The sequence below is a fragment of the Myxine glutinosa genome, chromosome 2, assembly GCF_964187855.1.
Source record: "Myxine glutinosa chromosome 2, kmMyxGlut1.1, whole genome shotgun sequence".
NCBI lineage: Eukaryota > Metazoa > Chordata > Myxini > Myxiniformes > Myxinidae > Myxine > Myxine glutinosa.
The window spans coordinates 31,834,937-31,858,095 of record NC_136262.1 but is presented as its reverse complement, the minus strand read 5'-3'; the positions used below and the strand labels follow the sequence as shown (position 1 = coordinate 31,858,095).

Below are 23,159 nucleotides of genomic sequence, written 5' to 3'. Positions count from 1 at the left end.
GCGAGCTTCGTCGGCTCGAGGCGGCGTGCCCGGGCGTAGACTGGTGGCCCGGCGGTGGGGATGTGGTGTTCCACCCCATGCTTGACGGCCCCCGCCGAGAAGGTGGGCCGCGTGAGGACCGGGAAACCCGCGAGGAGGCGGGTGAATTCGTTCGCTGCCGTAAGCATACAGATGAACCTGGCCGGAACCGAACCGCTCAGCAAGCCGCTCGGCGAGCCGCTCGATGAGCCGCTCCGGGAGCTGCTCAACGAGGCGGGCAGCGCGCACGCGAGCGAGCTGAACGGCTCAGCCTGGACAAGCCTTCTGTGCTTGACGTCCACCAGTAGACCATTGGCACACAGGAAGTCCGCGCCGAGCAGTGCCATAGGCACGTCGGCAGTGACGAACGACCACCGGAAAACCTGCCCTCCGAACTGCAGAGAAAGGCAGCGTTTTCCGTACGTGCGAATGGACGTACCGTTGGCAGCAAGCAGCGCGGGGCCCCGGCCCGCGGACTGCTTGTCAGACATACCGGCGGGAACGACACTCACCTGCGTTCCCGTGTCGCACAGGTAACGGCGCCCGGATAAGGTGTCCGTGATGAACAGTAGGCTGTTTGCACGGCCGGCGCTCAGTGCCACTACCGAGGGCCGGCCCGGGCGTTTCCCGACCTGCCGAATGAGCACGGCGGGCGACATTGCCGAGCCTTGTGGCCGAACTGGGCATGGAAAAAACACCAGGTTTGCGGCGAAGGCGGCGGCGGCCGTGGTTTTCTCCGCGGCGGCGGCGGTGGTGGGCGGGGCATGGCGGCGGACACGAAATGCACATCAGCCTCGAGATCCACGAGGTGTGGTGCATCAGCATCAGGGTCAGCCCCGAGAGCTGCGACGGCCGCGCCAAAACTCGCCTGGGTGTCCAAAGCCGCTAAGAACCTGTCGGCCTCGGTAGCGAGAGCTCGGGGTTCCATCGTCGCAGAACCGGCCAACGCGAGGCGGACTCGTGCCGGCAGCTGGCGTTGAAACAACGCCCGGAATAGAGCGTTCGGGGTTTCGTCGCCCAACAACGACAGCATATGGTCCATGCGGACTGACGGTCGCGTGTCACCGAGCTCGGGGAGGTCCAGGAGGCGGTCGGCCCGAGCGTCCACCGTGAGGCCGAACGTGGCGAGGAGGAGACGCTTGATCGCCTCGTACCTGCCGTCGGCCGGTGGGTTCCTCAGGACCGACACGACGCGGGCGGCCGTGCCGGGCCCGAGGGAGGCGACCACGTGGCAGTACATGGTCCCGTCCACCGTGATGCCTCGAAGTCGGAACTGGGCTTCCGCCTGCAGGAACCATACTTCAGTTTGCGCCTCCCAGAACTCGGGGAGTTTGATCGTAACCGCGTTGTTTGCCATTGCGATGGCGTATTCGGTCGGTCAGCGACGGCTGATCCAACGTCGGAGGGTCACCAATGAAGTGCGGTGCTACGCGCGCTTACTTGTATAACAAGAAGGAAGCGGGCAACGCGATAAGTTTAAGAGTCTTTATTATAAGAGCTCAACTGTAGCACTGGAGTGCTCCGGGCTGCGCGCCCGGTGTATATCCCGTGGCCACGCCTACCCCTCGGGCGTGGCCGCCGCCCACTTGGTGTGCGGAATGATGCCCTCACGCCAGTGAGCTTTCGTGTCCACCACAACCTCATAATTACCAACACGGATTTATTTACTGTGCGGAGGTGATTTGTCATCACAAAACATGTTAAACCGGAAGGATAGAGTTTGTAAACATCGACATGACACCGATATGTAGCAAAGAGTTCAAATGTAAAAAGTGGTTCTGAAAGTTATGGCTCGTACTCTCACGAGTTTGTTGTACTGTAATTTGTAGACAACGAAATTAGACAGGAAAACGTCATTTGGCGCTTCATCCATGTTCGACCCCCCACCACCCCACCACCACCCTCGACTCCCTACCACCCCCAAACCCCACCCACCACCCCCTCCCCCATCCACTCCCCTGAAATGTCCCTTCCATGATCCGCCATCTTGTCCCTTCCATGACCCGCCATCTTACTCATGTGATCTTGCTTTGGTCTGGCGCAACCGATAAATGATTTTCACCTGGTGATTACAATCAATGAATTACAACACAGTACTGTACAGAACGGATTTTGATTTCGAAACCGCTCATCATTTACACCAGCTACACCGACTTCATTTAAGCCAGGTACACCGATTTCAGTTTTCCGCCATCGACACCGACTTGTTTTCCGCCAGCTACACCGATTTCAGTACGTCCCTGCCAGTCGGACCTACGTACCTGGTGCAGTCGACTAGAAGTCTGGACTATATAGGCCTAATATAGTAGGTACGTGACTATCATATCGGATGCTGAGATGCGCGTCGCTGTGGTGGTCTGCCGACTGCCAGCGATCTCGGCTGTGTGCACAGCCCGCTATTACTATCGCTGCAGAGATCGTATTAGTTTTTCTTAGATGAACCGGAAATACTGATGACGTAGTTCAGATTTTCCCCTTTGACCTCGTCTTCCAACCTTTATTTTCCGACTTCGAGAAGTTGGTGAATTTATTGCCGCAAATTTGGGTTGTCAAAACCGTTCACTGATTTTGACGAAGGTAAGTTTATATCGTTCTGAAATCAATTAATTTTGTTAGTTTATATATTTATCCACATCTAGTTTTAATATTTAGCTAATTTGAGCAACCGTGTTTATTATCGTCACATTATTATCGTTAAAAACCTTGTTTTTGACGATAATAATAAAACGTGTCGTGGATGGAAATTCCAAAATATGTCGTCGCGGTGCATCGTGCGCTCACAGCTCATGCATCTCATGCAATCACACGTTCCCCCACTCCCCCCCACCACCCACTCCTCAATCCCTCCCCCCCACCCACCCACTCCTCAATCCCTCCCCCCCACCCACCCACTCCTCAATCCCTCCCCCCCACCCACCCACTCCTCAATCCCTCCCCCCCACCCACCCACTCCTCAATCCCTCCCCCCCACCCACCCACTCCTCAATCCCTCCCCCCCACCCACCCACTCCTCAATCCCTCCCCCCCACCCACCCACTCCTCAATCCCTCCCCCCACCCACCCACTCCTCAATCCCTCCCCCCCACCCACCCACTCCTCAATCCCTCCCCCCCACCCACCCACTCCTCAATCCCTCCCCCCCACCCACCCACTCCTCAATCCCTCCCCCCCACCCACCCACTCCTCAATCCCTCCCCCCCACCACCCACTCCTCAATCCCTCCCCCCCACCCACCCACTCCTCAATCCCTCCCCCCCACCCACCCACTCCTCAATCCCTCCCCCCCACCCACCCACTCCTCAATCCCTCCCCCCCACCCACCCACTCCTCAATCCCTCCCCCCCACCCACTCCTCAATCCCTCCCCCCCCCACCCACCCACCCACTCCTCAATCCCTCCCCCCCACCCACCCACTCCTCAATCCCTCCCCCCCACCCACCCACTCCTCAATCCCTCCCCCCCACCCACCCACTCCTCAATCCCTCCCCCCCACCCACCCACTCCTCAATCCCTCCCCCCCACCCACCCACTCCTCAATCCCTCCCCCCCACCCACCCACTCCTCAATCCCTCCCCCCCACCCACCCACTCCTCAATCCCTCCCCCCCACCCACCCACTCCTCAATCCCTCCCCCCCACCCACCCACTCCTCAATCCCTCCCCCCCACCCACCCACTCCTCAATCCCTCCCCCCCACCCACCCACTCCTCAATCCCTCCCCCCCACCCACCCCACTCCTCAATCCATCCCCCCCACCCACCCACCCCTCAATCCCTCCCCCCCACCCACCCACCCCTCAATCCCTCCCCCCCCACCCACCCACTCCTCAATCCCTCCCCCCCACCCACCCACTCCTCAATCCCTCCCCCCCACCCACCCACTCCTCAATCCCTCCCCCCCCACCCACCCACTCCTCAATCCCTCCCCCCCACCCACCCACTTCTCAATCCCTCCCCCCCACCCACCCACTCCTCAATCCCTCCCCCCCACCCACCCACTCCTCAATCCCTCCCCCCCACCCACCCACTCCTCAATCCCTCCCCCCCACCCACCCACTCCTCAATCCCTCCCCCCCACCCACCCACTCCTCAATCCCTCCCCCCCACCCACCCACTCCTCAATCCCTCCCCCCCACCCACCCACTCCTCAATCCCTCCCCCCCACCCACCCACTCCTCAATCCCTCCCCCCACCCACCCACTCCTCAATCCCTCCCCCCCACCCACCCACTCCTCAATCCCTCCCCCCACCCCACCCACCCACTCCTCAATCCCTCCCTCCCCCCCCACCCACCCACTCCTCAATCCCTCCCCACCACCCACCACTCCATCCCCCCCCACCCACCCACCCACTCCTCAATCTCCCCCCACCCCCCACCCACCCACCCACTCCTCAATCCCTCCCCCCCACCCACCCACCCACTCCTCAATCCCTCCCCCACTCCTCAATCCCTCCCCCCCCACCCACCCACCCACTCCTCAATCCCTCCCCCACCCACTCCTCATTCCCTCCCCCCACCCACCCACCCACTCCTTCAATCCCTCCCCCCCTCCCCCCCCACGCCCCCTCCCCCCCCACCCACCCACCCACTCCTCAATCCCTCCCCCCCCACCCACCCCACTCCTCAATCCCTCCCCCCACCCACCCACTCCTCAATCCCATCCCCCCCACTCCTCAATCCCTCCCCCCACTCCTCAATCCCTCCCCCCCACTCACCCGCTCCTCATCCCTCCCCCCCCCACCCACCCCTCAATCCCTCCCCCCACCCACCCACTCTTCAATCCCTCCCCCCCACCCCCCCACTCTTCAATCCCTCCCCCCCACCCACCCACTCTTCAATCCCTCCCCCCCACCCACCCACTCTTCAATCCCTCCCCCCCACCCACCCACTCCTCAATCCCTCCCCCCCACCCACCCACTCCTCAATCCCTCCCCCCCACCCACCACTCCTCAATCCCTCCCCCCCACCCACCCACTCCTCAATCCCTCCCCCCCACCCACCCACTCCTCAATCCCTCCCCCCCACCCACCCACTCCTCAATCCCTCCCCCCCACCCACCCACTCCACAATCCCTCCCCCCCACCCACCCACTCCTCAATCCCTCCCCCCCACCCACCCACCCAATCCTCAATCCTCCCCCCCACCCACCCACCCACTCCTCATCCCTCCCCCCCACCCACCCCACCCACTCCTCAATCCCTCCCCCCACCCCACTCCTCAATCCCTCCCCCCCACCCACCCACTCCTCCCCACCCCACCCACCCACTCCTCAATCCCTCCCCCCCCCACCCACTCCTCAATCCCTCCCCCCCACCCACCCACTCCTCCCCCCCACCCACCCACCTCCTCCCTCCCCCCCTACCCACCCACCCACTCCTCAATCCCTCCCCCCCACCCACTCCTCAATCCCTCCCCCCCACCCACTCCTCAATCCCTCCCCCCACCACCCACTCCTCAATCCCTCCCCCCCACCCACCCACCCACTCCTCAATCCCTCCCCCCCACCCACCCCCCCACTCCTCCCCCCCCCACCCACCCACTCCTCCCTCACCCCCCACCCACCCACTCCTCACTCCCCCCCCCCCCCCACTCCACTGCCTAACCACTCCTCACTCCCCTCCCCCACTGCCTAACCACTCCTCACTCCCCTCCCCCACTGCCTAACCACGCCTCACCTCCCTCCCCCACTGCCGAACCACTCCTCACTCCTCCCACAATGTTTGTTAATTGAAGCAAGTTTATATCGCTATGAAACACGAATTTAATGTATTAGTTAATATAATTATCCACATCTAGTTTTAATATTTAGTTAATTTGAGCACCGAAATCTTGTGTTTGACCATAATAATAAAAACAGGTCAGACATTTTTCCTTTGTTTCCATTGATTGCAAAGGACCGAAATTGTGCGTAATTGGTAAATGTCAAAATGCTTTATCTCTGTTAATATGAGACCCAGGACAATGATCTGGTATCATTTAATGGTATTTTCATGCTCTTTCCAATGGTACCAGTTGCAAAGGAGTTCCTTGTTTTTGAAAGTTTTTGTCACGTGCCTAGTATATAGCCTACGTAAGTCCTGCATTCTATCCCGATCTATCCATTCAATAAAATTAATTTGAATTTTAATTCTAAGCCCAAGATCAAACAACCTAGCCTAGCTAGGCCTAGGCCTACAGATGTTTGCGAGGGCTGCGTACTCGATCGGCTGACCATTGTCGACGAAGCTCTCACTCGACGCAATGCGGATTCATATTAATTAAGGTGTTGACATCCACAAAGACTAAGGAAATCACTTTATTCCAAATTAAATCAAGTACAGTATGTAATGAAAATCGGTTCCACAACTTTGACCTGGTAGTAGGTTTAATGACAATTCGATCTCTGGCAACATCCTGTCAGTACATTTAGAAGTAAACAGTTACCGGTACACCTTTGTTTTCCGTCTTCATAAAATAATGGTCATTCACTTTACTAATCGTGCAGGTGTTGTTGTTGTTGTTGTTGTTGTTGTTGTGATCGCGGGACGTAAACAGCTCTGAAAAGTGAAAACGAAAAAAGATAAAAGTTAGCACAATATTACACACCAGGATATCACAGGATACCTATCACCTACTTTACCATAAACTGATGTGTGTTGTCATGGAAAACAAGGAATTCATCTTCCCATATGTGCAATGAATTTTTTTTTTTTTTTTTTTTTGTATACAAGATCGAGGCTCGTGAAAGAGCGAACATTAATCACACAGAAAGACAAACCGACACATAAAACATATAACATCGGGAGCGGTAGACAAGATGGGGAGAGAGGGGGAAGGACACAAACACAACATTTGAGAGCAGGGACCGAGAGACATGGAGACATCGAGAGATCTGAGAGAGGGCGAGGGCTTTGGGGGGGGGGGGGCATGGGAAGGGGGCGGTGGGAGAGGTATAAAACATATGGACACTGCCAGGACTTCCAGGAAAGAAGTTGGAATTTCAAACAAGGTGGATCTGGGGTGAATTAGCGGGGGTAGAAAAGATCAAGGTTTTGGATGGGGGAAGATAAGAGATGGTGGTGAACAGCTGTTTTAAAGACCTGGAGGGAGGAGTGGGATTGAAGGGAGTGAGGGAGTTTGTTCCAGAGGCGGAGAAAAGAGGAATGAAAGTTGAAGGTGAGCAGAGAGCCGAGATTTCGGCAGTTTAACCATCAGAGGGTTGCTGGCAGATCTTGTGCGACCTGTAGGAATATTTGGGGGACAGAGCACAGAGAGAGCTGGGGGTGCAAGGCCGGAGAGGAGTCGGTAGAAGACAGAAAGACCACCTACCTGCCTGCGGTGAGTGAGTGAAAGGCCCTCAGAGATAGCTTCATCGCGGGAGATTCCAATAATTCTGAAAGCTTTGGTTTCAACAGCGTGAGCCGAGCTAGGTGTGAGGCAGGAGCACCGGCCCATAGGGGAGAACAGTATTCCATTGAGCTGTGGATGAAAGCCTTGTATGTGGTGAGGAGCTCAGGTGTGCCGAGGAAGGACTTCGCACGACGGAGGATGCCCAGTCGGCGACTGGCTTTGGAGGCCAGCTTGGAAATGTGGTTTTCCCAAGAAAGATCATGGCAGATAGTGAGACCCAAAATCTTGAGCGACAGAACTTCTTGGAGAGGATTGTTGAGAAAGTAGATGGGAGGGTTGTCCAGTCGATCTTTTCGGAGAGACATAGTAAGAGTGTGAGATTTGTCAGGATTGAAAGACATGTTCCACTTGTTTGACCAGTCTGTGATTTTGTCCAGGTCTTCAGAGAGTGAGGAGGCAGCAGACTGCCGATCTGAGGGAAGAGGAATGGAGCGGCAGAGAGTGGAGTCATCAGCAAAGAGATAGAGAGGATTTTCGAGAGAGTCAGAGAGATCATTGATGAAGACCAGAAAAAGCACGGGGCCCAGAACACTGCCTTGGGGAACTCCAGCCTGAACAGGAAGAGGAGATGAGAGAAACCCATTCAGGGCCACACGTTGACGACGACTAGAGAGGAAGTCCGCCAGCCATGCGTGGAGATTTCCATGGATACCAAAGGAGGAGAGTTTGGTGAGCAGAGCGGGGTGCCAGACCGTGTCGAAGGCACGTGATATGTCGAGGGAGACAGCTCTAATTTCCTGTTTGGCATTGAGGACCTCCATCCATTGTTGAGACAGCAGAAGCAGCATGTCCAGAGTAGAGTGACCTGGTCTGAAACCAAATTGATGATCAGAGATCAAGCCATTGGAGAAGAGGAAAGATTTCATATCCGAAGCAATGATGGATTCCATGACTTTGCTGATAATTGGGAGAAGGCTGATTGGTCTGTAGTTGCTAGGATCTGTTTTTGCACCTTTTTTGTGCAAAGCGGTGATGTTGGCTGATTTCCAAGCAGATGGCAGTTGACCTTGAGCAAAAGAGAGGGTGAAGAGAACAGAGAGAGGGTGAGATAGAGCAGCAGAGCAGGATTTTAGGACCCGTGGGCTGATGCCGTCGGGTCCAGTTGCAGAATCAGAGTCGAGGGTTGACAGAAACTTTTCCACCTTGTCAAGGAGGAAAGGACACGGAGTAGGAGCAGCAGGGTACGACTGGGTATGGTGGGTACAGAGAGGGATGGGTTTGGGACACAAGATTTAGAGGCAAACACAGAGTTGAGGCATTCAGCTTTTTCACGTGCGGAGTCAGCTGTGTAGCCGTTTGAGGTAAGGGAGGGGATGGAGGGGGAACAAACACCAGAAACGGATTTGACCAGACGCCACCAGGATTTGGAAGAGGGAGACAGATAAGAGAGTTCGGTCTTGAGAACGGAGAGATATTGTTTCCTGGCTCTCCTGAGGGTGGACACACACTTGTTTCGGGCTTTGTGAAAGGAAATGAGATTTCCTTCCGTTGGATTTGCTTTCCAGGAGACGAAGGCAAGTTGTTTCTGGGCAACAGCCTCACCACAAGATTCCGTGTACCATGGACGGGAGGAGGGTATGACAACTGAAGACGAGATGGGATAAATCTGTGCATGAGAGAGAGCAATTTACTTTGGAAGAATTCCCAGGATGAGTTGATGTCAGAGGTGGTAGAGATGGGAGACCAGTCCAGATGATTGATGGCTGCTTGAAGACCGTGCCAGTTGGCCTGAGTGAAATGCCAGACTCGTCGACGCTGAGCAGGCTCCCTGAGGATGGTCAGAGAGATGTCCACTTTAACAAGGACATGATCAGATGATCCGATCGGAGCAGAAGAAGAGCAGCAGACATTTTCAGGGAAGTTAGTCATAACCAAGTCCAGAAGAGAAGATGTTCCGTTGACTGAGATCCGGGTCGGGAAATTGACAGATTGTGTCAGTCCCAGTGAGTCGCAGAAGTCCTTTGCTGAAGAGCCATGGCTGGTGAGAGAGGTACCCACACCCAGCCAACTGGCATGGTGACAATTGAAATCACCACATATGAGGAAGAGAGAGTTGGGATGAGTAGATAGAAGTTGGTCCATATCATCAGACAGCGAGATGTAGATGGAGTCATCACTGTTTGGTGGACGGTACAACACACATATGAACAAGAGGTGGGAGCGAAGGGGAAGCCGTAGCCAGAGGTATTCCTGGGGGTGAGGTGGAGAGAATGCAGTGCAGGGCGAGTGAGGAAGAGAGTTTTTGATAAAGATAGCAACCCCGCCTCCAGGACGAGGCTCAGGTCTATCATACCGGAGGAGGGAGTAGCCCGGGAGAGATACTATGGAATCAGAGACATCATAAAGGAGGAAAGTTTCTGTTAAGCAGATCACGTCTGGTTTGACAGAAGCAACCTGTATGGAGAGATCAGTTAAGTTTGAACGAAGGCCCCGGATGTTTGAGGTCCATACCGTTAATGAAGAGGAAGGGGGAGCATCAGATACAGAACAGGGGGGAGGAGGGGTAGGGTAAGATGTGGAAGAGGTGGAAGAGATAGGGAGAGCTGTTGAAGGTGTGTCAGAGATTTCAGAATAGCTCGGAGAAAGGGAAGGATGGGGCGGACAAAAGGTTTGATGGTGATTGGGTGAGCCACAATGAGGTGTTATTTGAGGAGGGGGAAGAGCGAGGCAGAAGGTTGGGGGAGATGGAGGTGAGAGTTTGAAGGGGGAAGAAGCGGGGAGGACGCTTTGAGGAGGGGGAGTGAGAGGGGGGAAATTGAGAAGCAATGAGGGTGGGGAGATTTGAAGGGGAGGGGTGAGGGGGGAGTTTGGGAGGGAAGGGACAAGGGGAGGGATTTGAAAGGGATGGGATATGGGGGAGATTTGGAGGGGAGGGGTGAGGCAGGAGTCTAGGAGGGGAGGGGCGAAGGGGCGTCTTGGCGGGGAGGGGTGAGGGGGTAGTTTAGGAGGGAGGGGGCAAGGGGGGAGATTTGAAAGGGATGGGTGATGGGGAAGATTTGGAGGGGAGGGGTGATGGGGAAGATTTGGAGGGGAGGGGTTATGGGGAAGATTTGGAGGGGAGGGGTGAGATTGGATTTTTGAAAGTGTACGATTTATGGGAAACGAACATTTATTGCAAAATGAGTTTCTTGTGACCTTCGAGTTAAAAATACGTTTAAGGACGCTGGATGGAGGATGGAGTGCAGGAGAGTTTAGGGAATGTAGAAAAAAGGCACTATAGGAGATGGATATTTTTTTGGGGATGAATTGATTTGGTGAGCAGGTCGAAAGCAGCCTTTTAAAGAAGAAGAAGAAAAAGGTGTTATAAAATATGACGGAATACATAACTTGAGGGGAAAGTGTAAACATTGAAGGTTAATGAGTGAAAACTATCTGGGGAAATGGGGGAGAAACACGTGGTCGAAGAACGAACGAACGAATAAGAATGAATAAACGAATGAGAACAGAGAAGGAAATGTTGTTTTTTTTTCTTGTTGTTTTTTTTTAGTTGAGATTTACACAAGGAAGTAGGCTATGGGTGAAAAGCCTGGGAATACAGAGAACGAAAGTTATTGGATCACAAACGACGGACCGCTGAGAGAAAAACAAAGCCTCAAGGTTGTACAGTGCACACTGTACAAGGCCTCAAGACACGACACGGCAAACAGACGATCAATTTATGAAAGATAAACACCGAGAAACAACCAAAGTTGCACACAATAACTTCACACACCGAAAGATAAATACAGTTTCGACAAAATACAATTGTGAACAGACTTAACTTCGAAAAACGTGGAGACCGTGTGGAGCTTCGAAAATCCCTCCCACCGTCTCCGAGATCTCGCGAGATCTCAAGATCTATCATATAAATAAACAATAATCTATAAATCCATTTCATGTGCCAATTAAATACCTTCTTCGATTAGAGAACTCACGTCCATTTCCCTGAAACGTACATTCAACATTCTGAAAAGAACTGACGGTTTATCAGCATTGGTCGGCTGGACCTTAGGGAGGAGTCGGCACGATCGAGGGGGAAAGTGATTGGTCGGCGGGACCTTAGGGAGGAGTCGGCACGATCGAGGGTAACGTGATTGGTCGGCGGGACCTTAGGGAGGAGTCGGCACGATCAGCAGATCCTTCATTTGAGGTGAGTATGCTTTCTATGTTGTGGAGATGTGGAGATGTGGACAGGAGTCACCATCCAATGATATCCAGGTGTGCTATCCAGGTGTGCTATCCAGGTGTGCTGTGCTGTGCAAGTGTTTTATTTCTGCTTTGTACGTAAAATGGACCGTGATCGGCAATTCACGGAGCTTTTCGTCGGATCTTGTTGTATCAGATCTATAAAACGTAATGTATCCACGACTCGTACACCTGTGGTGGAGTTTAGGCCCCATAAAAAAATAGTATTATCTTATCACCCTGTCCAGGCTGGACAAGTTATGAGGGAGGGCGGTTTTTTTTTTGGTTTTTTTTGAATACAGAATCGAGGCTCGTGAAAGAGCAAAAGAGCTCGTCAAAGAGCATTTATCACACAAACAAATCAAACAGACAAACAAAATATATAAAAAGAGGGAGCGGTAGACAAGATGGGGAGAGAAGGGGAAGCACACAAACACAACATTTGAGAGCAGGGACATCGGGAGATGTGTGGGAGGGAGAGGGCTTGGGGGGAGGAGGCGTGGGAAGGGGGTGGGAGAAGTATAAAACACAAGGACACCAAGGACTTCCAGGAAAGAAGTTGGTATTTCAAAAAAGTGTATCTGGGGTGAAATTAGCGGGGGTAGAAAAGATCAAGGTTTTGGATGGGGGAAGATAAGAGATGGTGGTGAACAGCTGTTTTAAAGACCTGGAGGGAGGAGTGGGATTGAAGAGAGTGAGGGAGTTTGTTCCAGAGGCGGGAGAAAAGAGGAATGAAGGAGTGAAGGTGAGCAGAAAGTCTTGATTTTGGCAGTTTAACCATAAGAGGGTTGCAGGCAGATCTTGTGCGGCCTGTAGGAATATTTGGGGGACAGAGCCCAGAGAGAGCTGGAGGAGCAAGGCCGGAGAGGAGTCTGTAGAAGACGGAAAGACCACCAACCTGCCTGCGGTGAGTGAGTGAAAGGCCCTTGGAGTTAGCTTCATCGCGGGAGATTCCAATGCTTCTGAAAGCTTTGGTTTCAACAGCGTGAAGACAAGCTAGGTGTGAGGCAGGAGCACCAGCCCAGAGGGGAGAGCAGTATTCCATTGAGAAATGGGAAGAAATTGGTGAGATGGGAAGAAATTGAGTTTTAGAAGCATTAAACTTCACCTGATTGTATTTGTCCCACTGGGAAATCTTGTCCAAATCTGAATTTAAAGAGGTGGAAGTGATGAAACGAGGTGTCGTTTGTGTGAGGGAAGATGGGCAGATGGGAAAAACATGGACGAATGTGATGTCGAGTCATCAACATACGAGTGCATTTCGTTGTTTGTAGAAAGAAGGTGATTGATAAAAAGAAGGAAGAGTGTTGAAGACAGGATAGAACACGGAGGGACACCGGAGGGACATCGCTATTGAGCATCAACACGTAAACAAAGCGAATAAACACCGCTGCAGCTGCAATACCGCCGACACTGATCACCACATCTGGAAGCACAACATGCGCCCCCCCCCCCCCCCCTGCCCAACTCGGGCCTTGATCTCGACATGAAGCGACAACGCAGATCAGCTCGACCCACAATTATCACGTGATCCATTGGCGAGAACATGCCTCCCGTTAGTGCATGTCATGGCGCCAACAAAATGGAAAAAGCCGAGGTGACAATTAACTAGATCAGTCCAAACGTTCCCGCTATCTTCCTTATTTTTAATCATACGGCTAAATACAATGACTGTCCGTCTGTCTCGGTACAATATTCAGACAATTGACACGGATAAACAATAATCCTATGTTTGTGTACTTTTCCTATCAACACGGAGACACAATAACCCTTCCTTTGTCTATTTGTCCTCCTACCACACCTGCTGAGTACTGGAGCGGCAGGGGGAGTCATGTTATTGGTTCACGAGTTATCAAGTGACCACTGTATTCGTCATGTGTGTGCGCCTGTCTGTGTGTGTGTGTCTGTGTGTCTGCCTGTCCGCAGCATAACTACCCGATGATATCATCCGATCTTGATGAAACTTGGATGGGAGGTTGATATCTTGATCTAGTTGTGTCCTGCCTAGAGTGGGCGTATTGCGCCCATTGTGGGCGGAGCCACGCCCGAAAAATGTATTTTTAGGGGGTAATAGAGTTCAAGCTACATCTTCTCCGAGGGGTTTGGTGGAATCTGACAGGGGTTTCGATATTTGGTTCGGCCAATGTCATGTGGCCAGCCCCACGGAGCTCGATTTTTCATTTTTGATTATTATTATTATTATTTATTTATTTCATTTTTCACCGAATTTTCGGTATTGTGTAGCTAGCTAACCTCATAACTGATTATACATTATTTTCTATCTCATTTGAGGTCAGTAACCTTCGTTTTGACATTTCCAGGCCTGGCCTGTCCGGGCCTGTTTCGGTTATAGTCCGTCCTTTGCCATTGAATACCGCTCGCTCGTGAACCATCGTCGTCTCCTGACTTGTTATACTTATTATTATTGACAATTATTATAACTATTACTTAAGTTAGATGAGGTCATTGAAAGCATCAAAACATGCATGATATAAAACATGTTCGATCAGGTAATTGAAAGGATCAGAACATGCATGACATTATTACATGTTAGATCACACAGCCACATAGACACACACACAGAGACAAACACACACATACAACCACACAAACATACATAAACATACACATAGACACACACATACAGTCATGTGAAAAAGTAAGTGCACCCCATGTAAAGTTTTGCCTTTTTCAACATATTTCAACATACAGCTATTTGATCTTCATTTCACCAATATTGATAGATAAAGGTGATATAATACAACAAATATCATGAAACATTTACATTTTGTAGTCCATTGTATAATTTAAATAAACATGAATGCAAATTTCGCATGTGGAAAAAGTAAGTACACCCCTACATTTATCACTACTTCAAATACCTAAAATTAGAATCAGGTGCACCAGCTCAGGTGTAAATGATTAGAACATCGTTAGAGAGGATCTTGGAGGAAGCCTGTCTTATTTAAACCTCAAACATTTAGTTTGGTTTGCTATTTGTTGTTGAAGTGTGCGGGGTCACCATGCCGAGATCAAAAGAGCTCTCTGAGGGCTTCAGAAAGAAGGTTATAGATGCCTATAAGTCTGGGAAGGGATTTAAAAAGATCTCCAAACAATTTGAAATCAATCATTCGACTGTCCGGAAGATCATCTACAAGTGGAGAAGATTCCAAACAACTGCCAAGTTGTTCAGGCCAGGCTCCCCCAGCAAGTTCGACCCGAGAGCAGACCGCAAGATGCTGAAAGACGTCTCTAAGAACCCCAGAATGTCATCACGGGACCTACAGGTAGCTCTTGCCACTGTTGATGTCAAAGTGCACGAGTCTACCATTAGAAAGAGACTGCACAAATTTGATCTACATGGGAGGTGTGCCAGGAGGAAACCTTTGCTGTCCAGAAAGAACATCAGGGCAAGACTAAAGTTTGCCAATGAACACCTATACAAAGACCAGCACTTCTGGAACAATGTGCTCTGGACAGATGAGTCAAAGGTAGAGCTATTTGGCCACAGTACCAGAAGACATGTTTGGTGAAAACCAAAGACAGCATTTGACCACAAGAACCTGATACCAACTGTAAAGCATGGTGGTGGAAATATTGTTGTGGATATGAGAATGGTTTGTTTTTTTTGTTGTTGTTGTGTAAATTGTTGTAAAATATCACCCTCCTTGCTCCAGTTATCTATAAAGGTCAAAGTGCGTCCCGTAATTAGTTCATAAACACCACACGTTAGCCAATCATAGATTTCCCCCCTTGTTGACAGTTATATCCTTATTATGTGTATTAGGGTAAGGCCTTGTCTTCCATTAATTAATACTCCATTGCACCGAATTCAAATAGATAGATCCCCTTTCATTCCCATTCCCAAAACTTCTACTGCCAACTGCAATTGCCGCCATTACGGCGTGGTCAGCTCGGGGAAGAAGGGCGTGCCCGCCCATCGTCATCAAGGGTGGAGTCAGAGGGCCTGTGCCCACCAATCAGGGCCGAAGCGAGCTCACCGATGGGCGTGTCCTGAAGGCCGGCGGCTTGATCGCCCGAGGCGTTATATAAGCGCGCGCGGACGCCGGTTCGAGAGAGAAGGTTCGAGGTCAATTACAAGAGTTGCACGAGAAGTCAATTATAAGAGTTGCGCCAAAGGTCTATTACAAGAGTTGCGCCAAAGAGAGGTGAATGACAAGAGTTGCGCAAAAGGTACCAAGACAGAGTTGTGCAAAAAAGGGTCCAAGAAAGAGTTGCGCCAGAGACGGCAGACGCGTCCTGAGGTGAGCCAGAGAAGCAGCTTTGGCTCCACCAGGCAGCTTCAACCCGTTACCCCGCGGGAACCAGATAGCGGTGGCATCGGTGGCCGACTGGCCGTCGAGGTCCAGTCGACGTCCCGTGCGGGATCAAACCCGAACCATCTGCCCCAGCTGAACCTTCCCATTCCTCCTTCCAGCATCCATTCCTGCCATGCCATCCTTCTTGTGTACGTGAGTTTGTTTTGTTTGTCTTGTCCCAGGGTTAATTAAGCTTGTATAGTTAAGCTAGTATTTTCACTGTGTCACCTGCTTTTTCCATTTTCCCTGTATATAACCTTGACTGCTCCTTTTGCTTAGTGTGTGTAAATAATAAATTCTGTTATTCTTCTGTACGTCTTCTTCTTCCTCTTTACATTCGGTCGCTTTAGAGGTTTCCAAATTGAATACCTGTGGCGCGATTTTGGCCAACGTCCAGGAATCGGGTTAGTCGGGGTAACTGTTCGGCCGCGGCGCCATCCGCTCGGCAAAACAACATCTTATCCGCGGTCCGTAACAATTGGTGTCTGGGAGTTAGATACGAGGCCCGAACCAAATTAAAAAAAAAAAAAAACATCTAGAAAAAATTTGGTCAAAATTTGGAGCGGCCAAGATTTAGTTTTTAAAATCCCAAATTGAGTCGTGCCATGGATAGTCAAGGCGATCGGATGCCGGTGGGGGAACTAGAAGAGGGGTTAGGGGTAACCCAGGATCAGAGGGAAGAAATGGAGGAGAGCGATGAGGAGGTGGTTGAGGAGGTATCAGGCGCACAAAATGGCGTCCTCGCGCACATGGTTGTTGCGGCACCAAATTTAGCCGCGCCCGTGGTCGCGGCAGCCGAGCCCGAGATGCCAATGAATTTGGACCTGTTTATGAAACAGATGATGGCCTTTATGGTAAAAACAGACGATAATTTCAAAGGGATGGAAAACAGGATAGGAGGCCAAATGAGGGACGAAGCGAGGGCTAATAGTGAGCGAATGAGGGACGAAGCGAGGGGTACCGGTGAACGGTTAGACAATAAATTTGCGGGGTAAGACAATAAATTTGAGGGGTTAGACAACGGGATAAAAGAGGTGAAAAATGGGTTAACGGGGGTGGAAAATAGAATGGCTGCCCAGGAGAATCAGATAGAGGGGGTGAAAATGGGTTAGAGGGGTTAGAAAACAGGATGGAAAACAAATTGCGGGAAATAGGGGAGCAATCGGCCCGGGAAATTAAACAAATGGGAGAGCAGATAGAGGAGGTGAAAATCGGGGTAGAAACCAAATTGGATGCCCAAAGGGATGAATTAGGACAGATGAGGGTGGCATCCACAAAAGAGATGGAGGAGGTGAAGGAGGAAATACGACGAGGTGTAAGCGAGGAGGTCTCGGGGGTACGCGAGGAGGTAAAGCGAGGTGAGAAGCGTATGGAGAAAGAGGTGAGGAATAATACGGCTAGGTTACAGGGGGGAATAGAGGACCTGACGCAGGAGGTGGAACAGCTGACGGTGGGACAAAAAGAACTAGTGGATCAAGTACAAAAGAACACTGCGGTACTAGGAGGGTTAAAAGCGACACAAAAAGAAATCAAAGACGACTTGACAGCGACGAAGAGGGAATGTCAGAGGGTACGTGAGGGACTGACAACGAGGTTGGACGAGGTGACAGAAGTAATAGAGACGAAGGACCGGGAGGTGAGGACGCACATAGAAACGGTCAAGGTAGCCTTAGAGGACGAAATTGAGGAGACGCACCGGGAAATAAAAGAGGTGAAGCAAAAGTTAGAGAAGGTGGAAGAGTGAAATTAAGAAGAGACGGACGGAAACTAAGAGAGAAATACAGGAGGAGGTGATGGAATATGTACAAGGTCGGTGCTCAAATCGTGATGGTGTGCTCGCTAACCAAATAAAGAGTTTGCAGGTGGCGAAGGAGGTGCGGAGACGAGGTGCCAAGGTGAGTGGCGATATATGCGGAAATGTATATGATGCGAGGGGAGCTTCAGTCGGCTTGGGGGTTGGTGTAGACCCGGGTGTTCGTGAGAGGCCGCTGGTGAAGTGTGTGACAGGTACGGTGTGCGAAAGAGGAGGTGTGCGAGAATGTCCGACTCTGGGGTGTGTGAGGAAAAAGTGCGCGCCAAGGAGTGAATGTGCTGTCGAGAGTGAGTTGGTCGTAGCGCGTGTGCGAGGGGGCACATGGAAGCGCGGAGTGGGGAGTGTTACAGAGGATGTAACGGAAGCATGCACGCCTGTGGTGAGTGTTACGGAGGAAGTAATGGGAAAGTGTGCGCAAGAGGATGCGCGAGAAAGGTGTGTAACGGACGGGTGCATGAGTACAGAGTGCGCTGTCAAAAGTAAGGGTGAGTGTGCGACCGAGTGTGGAGGTGAGAGTAGTGAGAGTGACACGGAGCGTGAGTTGGTTGTGGCAGGTGAGAGAGGATGTACACCTGGAATGGAAGGATGCACACCTGGAATGGTAGAGCGCGTGTGGGAATGCACACTGGAATTGGTAGTGAGGCACGTGGTTGGGTGTGCAAGTGAGAGCACACCTGTGGTTGTCACAGAGGAGGTGACCGAGGAGGGGGCACGAAGAGGTGTGTTGGTGAGGTGTGCGAACGACGAGAGTGTGCAAAGGTGTGCGGTGGTCAGGTGTGTGACCAAGTCTGTGAGCGGAATGAGTGTACCTGGGGGTGTAAGAGAAGGTACAATGACAAAGAGCATGGAGACGGCTGGATGTATGAGCAAGGAACGGGCTGTGGGGTGTAAGCATGCGAATGGAGCATCAACGCTAACCGGGTTAGCGGTTAGAGCGACGTATAGCCGAATCGGGCCTTCGGTGCGAACCGGGCAGCTTTGCGTGCCGCGGGGATCCGCGGCGGTTTTGAAAGAACCGCCGTGCGAGATCCAAGCCGGGCCGCGCTTTGAACGGCTGCGTCCGTGCTCCACTAAGCGGAGCGGGCGGCCCTGTAGGAAGGGTCGTCACGACAACCCTTTGTGGTTGAGGCGTTTCGGCAGGTCGAAATCGGGCCATTGGACGGCTCCGTACCGGGATGGTGCGTGGGATCTCGGGCCGGGTAAACCTCCTTCCCTGCACTGAGTGCCGGACGCATCCAGCCGCCGGCACCAAACAACCCACATTCATTGCTCGGCTTTACGAAGCCGAGCTTTAGAGATGAATTGGCGCACCGAGAGGCACTAGTGAGTAGACTGATGACGAGGATAGTGTTTTGGCCCCGAAATTAGAAAAACAAAATTTGATGATTGGCAAAGGATTGGCAGAGGATTGGTAGTGATTGGCAAATTTTTAATTAGCTGGAATTTGGTGTGCAAAATTGGTAGTGAGAGATGCCCGATGTGGTGGGATGGCAACTCTGCCATCTCTCACAATGGGGGCAAAGGAGCACTAGTTATGGGGTTGGCAGTGAAAACTAGCCCGGGAGGGTTAGGATATAGTGTGTAGGGATCTAGAACATGACCTTAGGTAACGGTAAGATTAGGTAGTGACAATAATACCTGTAGTGGGGACGCAGGTAGATTAGTTTGGATGATAATGACGTGGTATGTGCTTAGTTTAAAGGGAAGACGGGGAGCACTAAGTTAGCAGGACAACAGGTAGTTCAGATGATGCCGTGTGAGTGTTGGAGGTGTATTCAAGTGTATTGAGCAGGGTATGAGTAACTGATTGTGATTGTGAGTAGTATTGTGATTGCACAGGTGTGCAACTGGACAGGTGGATGGAGCAGTGTATGAGAGTGATAGTGATGAGTTGTGCTGACCAAATGGTCCAGGAAGGAAGGAGGGTGCAGGTGGCACCAGGAGTGATTGCACAGGTGTGCAACAACAGGTGAATGGAGAACAGGTCTATGGAATAAATGGTCTGGAGTATATGGAGTATTGGAATGGATGGTCGTGGAGTGAGTATGGTGGAAACTGTGGAGTGGAGTGGATGGTGCGAAGGTGTGGATGGGGGAAAGGAGGATGGACCCCATCACGAATACCCGGGGAGGGTAGTGTAAGTGTTAGGTAGAGGGTACAGGTAAATTGTGGTTGGATATTGGCATCTGTGGTGCGTGGTGGAAGAATGGTATTTGGATGGGTGCATTAGTGACGTGGAAATGGCTGGGCGTGTAGCCTGTTAGTGTGTGTAGTTGGTTTGGGCACTCCACCACTGTGAGGATGTCGGCCAGGTGAGGCCGCAGGTGGGCTCTGGGAGCCGGTAGAGTTGTTGTGGATGGGGCCCGAGGATCCGGAGGGGGACCCGGATAGCCCAGTGCCAGAGGGCACCAAGGGGTGACAGAGCCAGGAGGGGCCTTCCCCAATTAGATAGGTTAGGGTGAGGAGCTAGGTAAGCTCGGGTGGCAACTACAGTGGTGGAGGTGTGCAGGTGGGTAGACCTGCTGGGAGAGCTGCACGACCCAGCCCGGAAATTGTGCAAGGGCACCGGGAGATGAATCGGGGGAGTGAGACCCCAAATTGAGAAGCACCACAGTTTGGTCAATGGGAATTGGTTTTTAGAACCTATAGTGTAAGTTGGCCAATGGATTGGCAGGGAAAGACCCCGGGTAGTGTAAAGAGTGTTAATGTCATTTAGAGGATAGTTAGGATGAAAAGCTCCTCGCACCATCTGCATCCACTCACCTGGGATGACGTACCTCCACACCATGCCAGGTTGTTTTTATTATTTTTATGATGCAAATGTTTTGGATTGTGAGACGCATCATGACGTGGGTGTGACATTGTGCTTTGTTGTTCCATCTCTCCCTCCTTATGAGGATTGATGATGAATTGGGTGATGGCAAATTTTGGTTAGAGGGATTGTGGAGACGAATTTGGTATAGGGGAAATAGGGGGAAGATGTGACGGTAGCGACGGATTTGTAAATGTGTAGATTGTTGTAAATATGGGGTAAGGGCGAGGGTAGAGTAGGTGACAAGGTGACAAGGGTGACGTACGGTAGGGACGAGCTTTCTCACTTCGCTCTCCGTACGCACTTCGCCTTGCATTGCCTTGATTGATGTGTACCCTTGTGACCTTACCCCTCGCTCATCTGTCTTTCCCCCCTTTGTCTCCCACATGAGGACCTGTGCGCCACTGGGCGCCGAGGGGAGCGTGCGTGAGTCCGCCATTGTGTGCCCGGAACTCCCAGAACCCGCTGTCTGCATCGATGCACCACCTTATGGACCACATGTCTGTGGCTGAGCACCACTTATGGACCCCATGGGTTGGGGCATGGCCCCTCTGCTGGAACCGGCCATGAGGGCCCGAGATCTTGCTGGCGGACCTTGGCCACAGGGCACCGATGCCCCACAGGTGAACCATACATAGTCGGCCCCCCTGTGGGCCATAAATTTAAAAAAATGGACACGTTGGGTGCATTTTATTTCCACCAATAGGCCGCCAGTAAGAAAATGAAAGAAAGACAACAACTGGAAGAAAGCAAATAGCCAGCAGAGGGAGCCGAAGAGCAAGAGACCACCAGCAGGGTTAGGGGGTGTTTGGTTATTTTTATTCATGAACAGTGATGACTGTGCACCGATTGGTGCTTGAGGGTGCTTTGGTGCGTTTTAGGGTGCTTGCATGGTGCATCGATGCAGGGCAGACTGTCCCCCCCCCCCCCCCCCCCAAAAAGAACGATCACAGGTCCTGGGTTAGTATTGTAAATAAAGTAGTCATTGTAAATAATGCGCCCCCCACCGTAAATGTATAGTTTGAAGACCATTCCGCAATTCGGTTAGCTGTGGGCGTGAATCTGTTAGGCAGGGTGCAATGGAGCAGCGGGACATATTTATTTATGTTTTAAAACTGTCGCACTCAGGGTCAGGTTAAATGTAGAGGGAACTACACCTACGTGCCACACTAAAAGTTAAGGTAAGAGGCCCGGGACGTGCCTAAGAGGAGGAGGGTGCAGTGTTGTGGATATGAGAATGGTTTGTTTTTTTTGTTGTTGTTGTGTAAATTGTTGTAAAATATCGCCCTCCTTGCTACAGTTATGTATAAAGGTCAAAGCGCTTCCCCTAATTAGTTCATAAACACCACACGTTAGCCAATCATAGATTTCCCCCCTTGTTGACAGTTATATCCTTATTATGTGTATTAGGGTAAGGCCTTGTCTTCCATTAATTAATACTCCATTGCACCGAATTCGAATAGATAGATCCCCTTTCATTCCCATTCCCAAAACTTCTACTGCCAACTGCAATTGCCGCCATTACGGCATGGTCAGCTCGGGGAAGAAGGGCGTGCCCGCCCATCGTCATCAAGGGTGGAGTCAGAGGGCCTGTGCCCACCAATCAGGGCCGAAGCGAGCTCACCGATGGGCGTGTCCTGAAGGCCGGCGGCTTGATCGCCCGAGGCATTATATAAGCGCGCGCGGACGCCGTTGCGAGAGAGAGAGAGAGAAGGTTCGAGGTCAATTACAAGAGTTGCATGAGAAGTCAATTATAAGAGTTGCGCCAAAGAGAGGTGAATGACAACAGTTGCGCAAAAGGTACCAAGACAGAGTTGTGCAAAAAAGGGTCCAAGAAAGAGTTGCGCCAGAGACGGCAGACGCGTCCTGAGGTGAGCCAGAGAAGCAGCTTTGGCTCCACCAGCAGCGTTGACTCCACCAGGCAGCTTCAACCCGTTACCCCGCGGGAACCAGATAGCGTTGGCATCGGTGGCCGTCGAGGTCCAGCCGACGTCCCGTGCGGGATCAAACCCGAACCATCTGCCCCAGCTGAACCTTCCCATTCCTCCTTCCAGCATCCATTCCTGCCATTCCATCCTTCTTGTGTACGTGAGTTTGTTTTGTTTGTCTTGTCCCAGGGTTAATTAAGCTTGTATAGTTAACCTCGTATTTTCACTGTGTCACCTGCTTTTTCCATTTTCCCTGTATATAACCTTGACTGCTCCTTTTGCTTAGTGTGTAAATAATAAATCCTGTTATTCTTCTGTACGTCTTCTTCTTCCTCTTTACATTCGGTCGCTTTAGAGGTTTCCAAATTGAATACCTGTGGCGCGATTTTGGCCAACGTCCAGGAATCGGGTTAGTCGGGGTAACTGTTCGGCCGCGGCGCCATCCGCTCGGCAAAACAACATCTTATCCGCGGTCCGTAACAATGAAACGTCGTCGAACGGGAACGTCGGGAAACTTCTGGAACAATGTGCTCTGGACAGATGAGTCAAAGGTAGAGCTATTTGGCCACAGTACCAGAAGACATGTTTGGCGAAAACCAAAGACAGCATTTGACCACAAGAACCTGATACCAACTGTAAAGCATGGTGGTTGAAATATTATGGTTTGGGGCAGCTTTGCTGCATCAGGGCCTGGGCAGCTCACCATCATAGAATCCA

The 23,159-nt window shown here is 51.7% G+C and overlaps 1 protein-coding gene across 6 annotated transcripts in view; it reads left to right on the top strand.

Moving 5' to 3' along the window:
* The first annotated feature begins 2,473 nt into the window (after positions 1-2,473).
* Positions 2,474-23,159, top strand: part of LOC137421896 (uncharacterized) — a 60,675-nt gene continuing 39,989 nt past the window's right edge. For 2 of the 6 annotated variants that reach the window (XR_013622644.1, XM_078773106.1), the window contains exon 1: positions 11,535-11,603. Coding sequence is in view for 1 of the 6 variants with exons in the window: in XM_078773106.1 (XP_078629232.1) it covers positions 11,562-11,603 (42 nt within the window). In the remaining 5 variants the exon portion in view is untranslated. Of the gene's footprint in view, positions 2,596-11,359; positions 11,604-23,159 lie in introns of those variants that run through there. The other 4 variants (XR_013622646.1, XM_078773109.1, XR_013622645.1 and 1 more) reach the window with 4 other exon arrangements.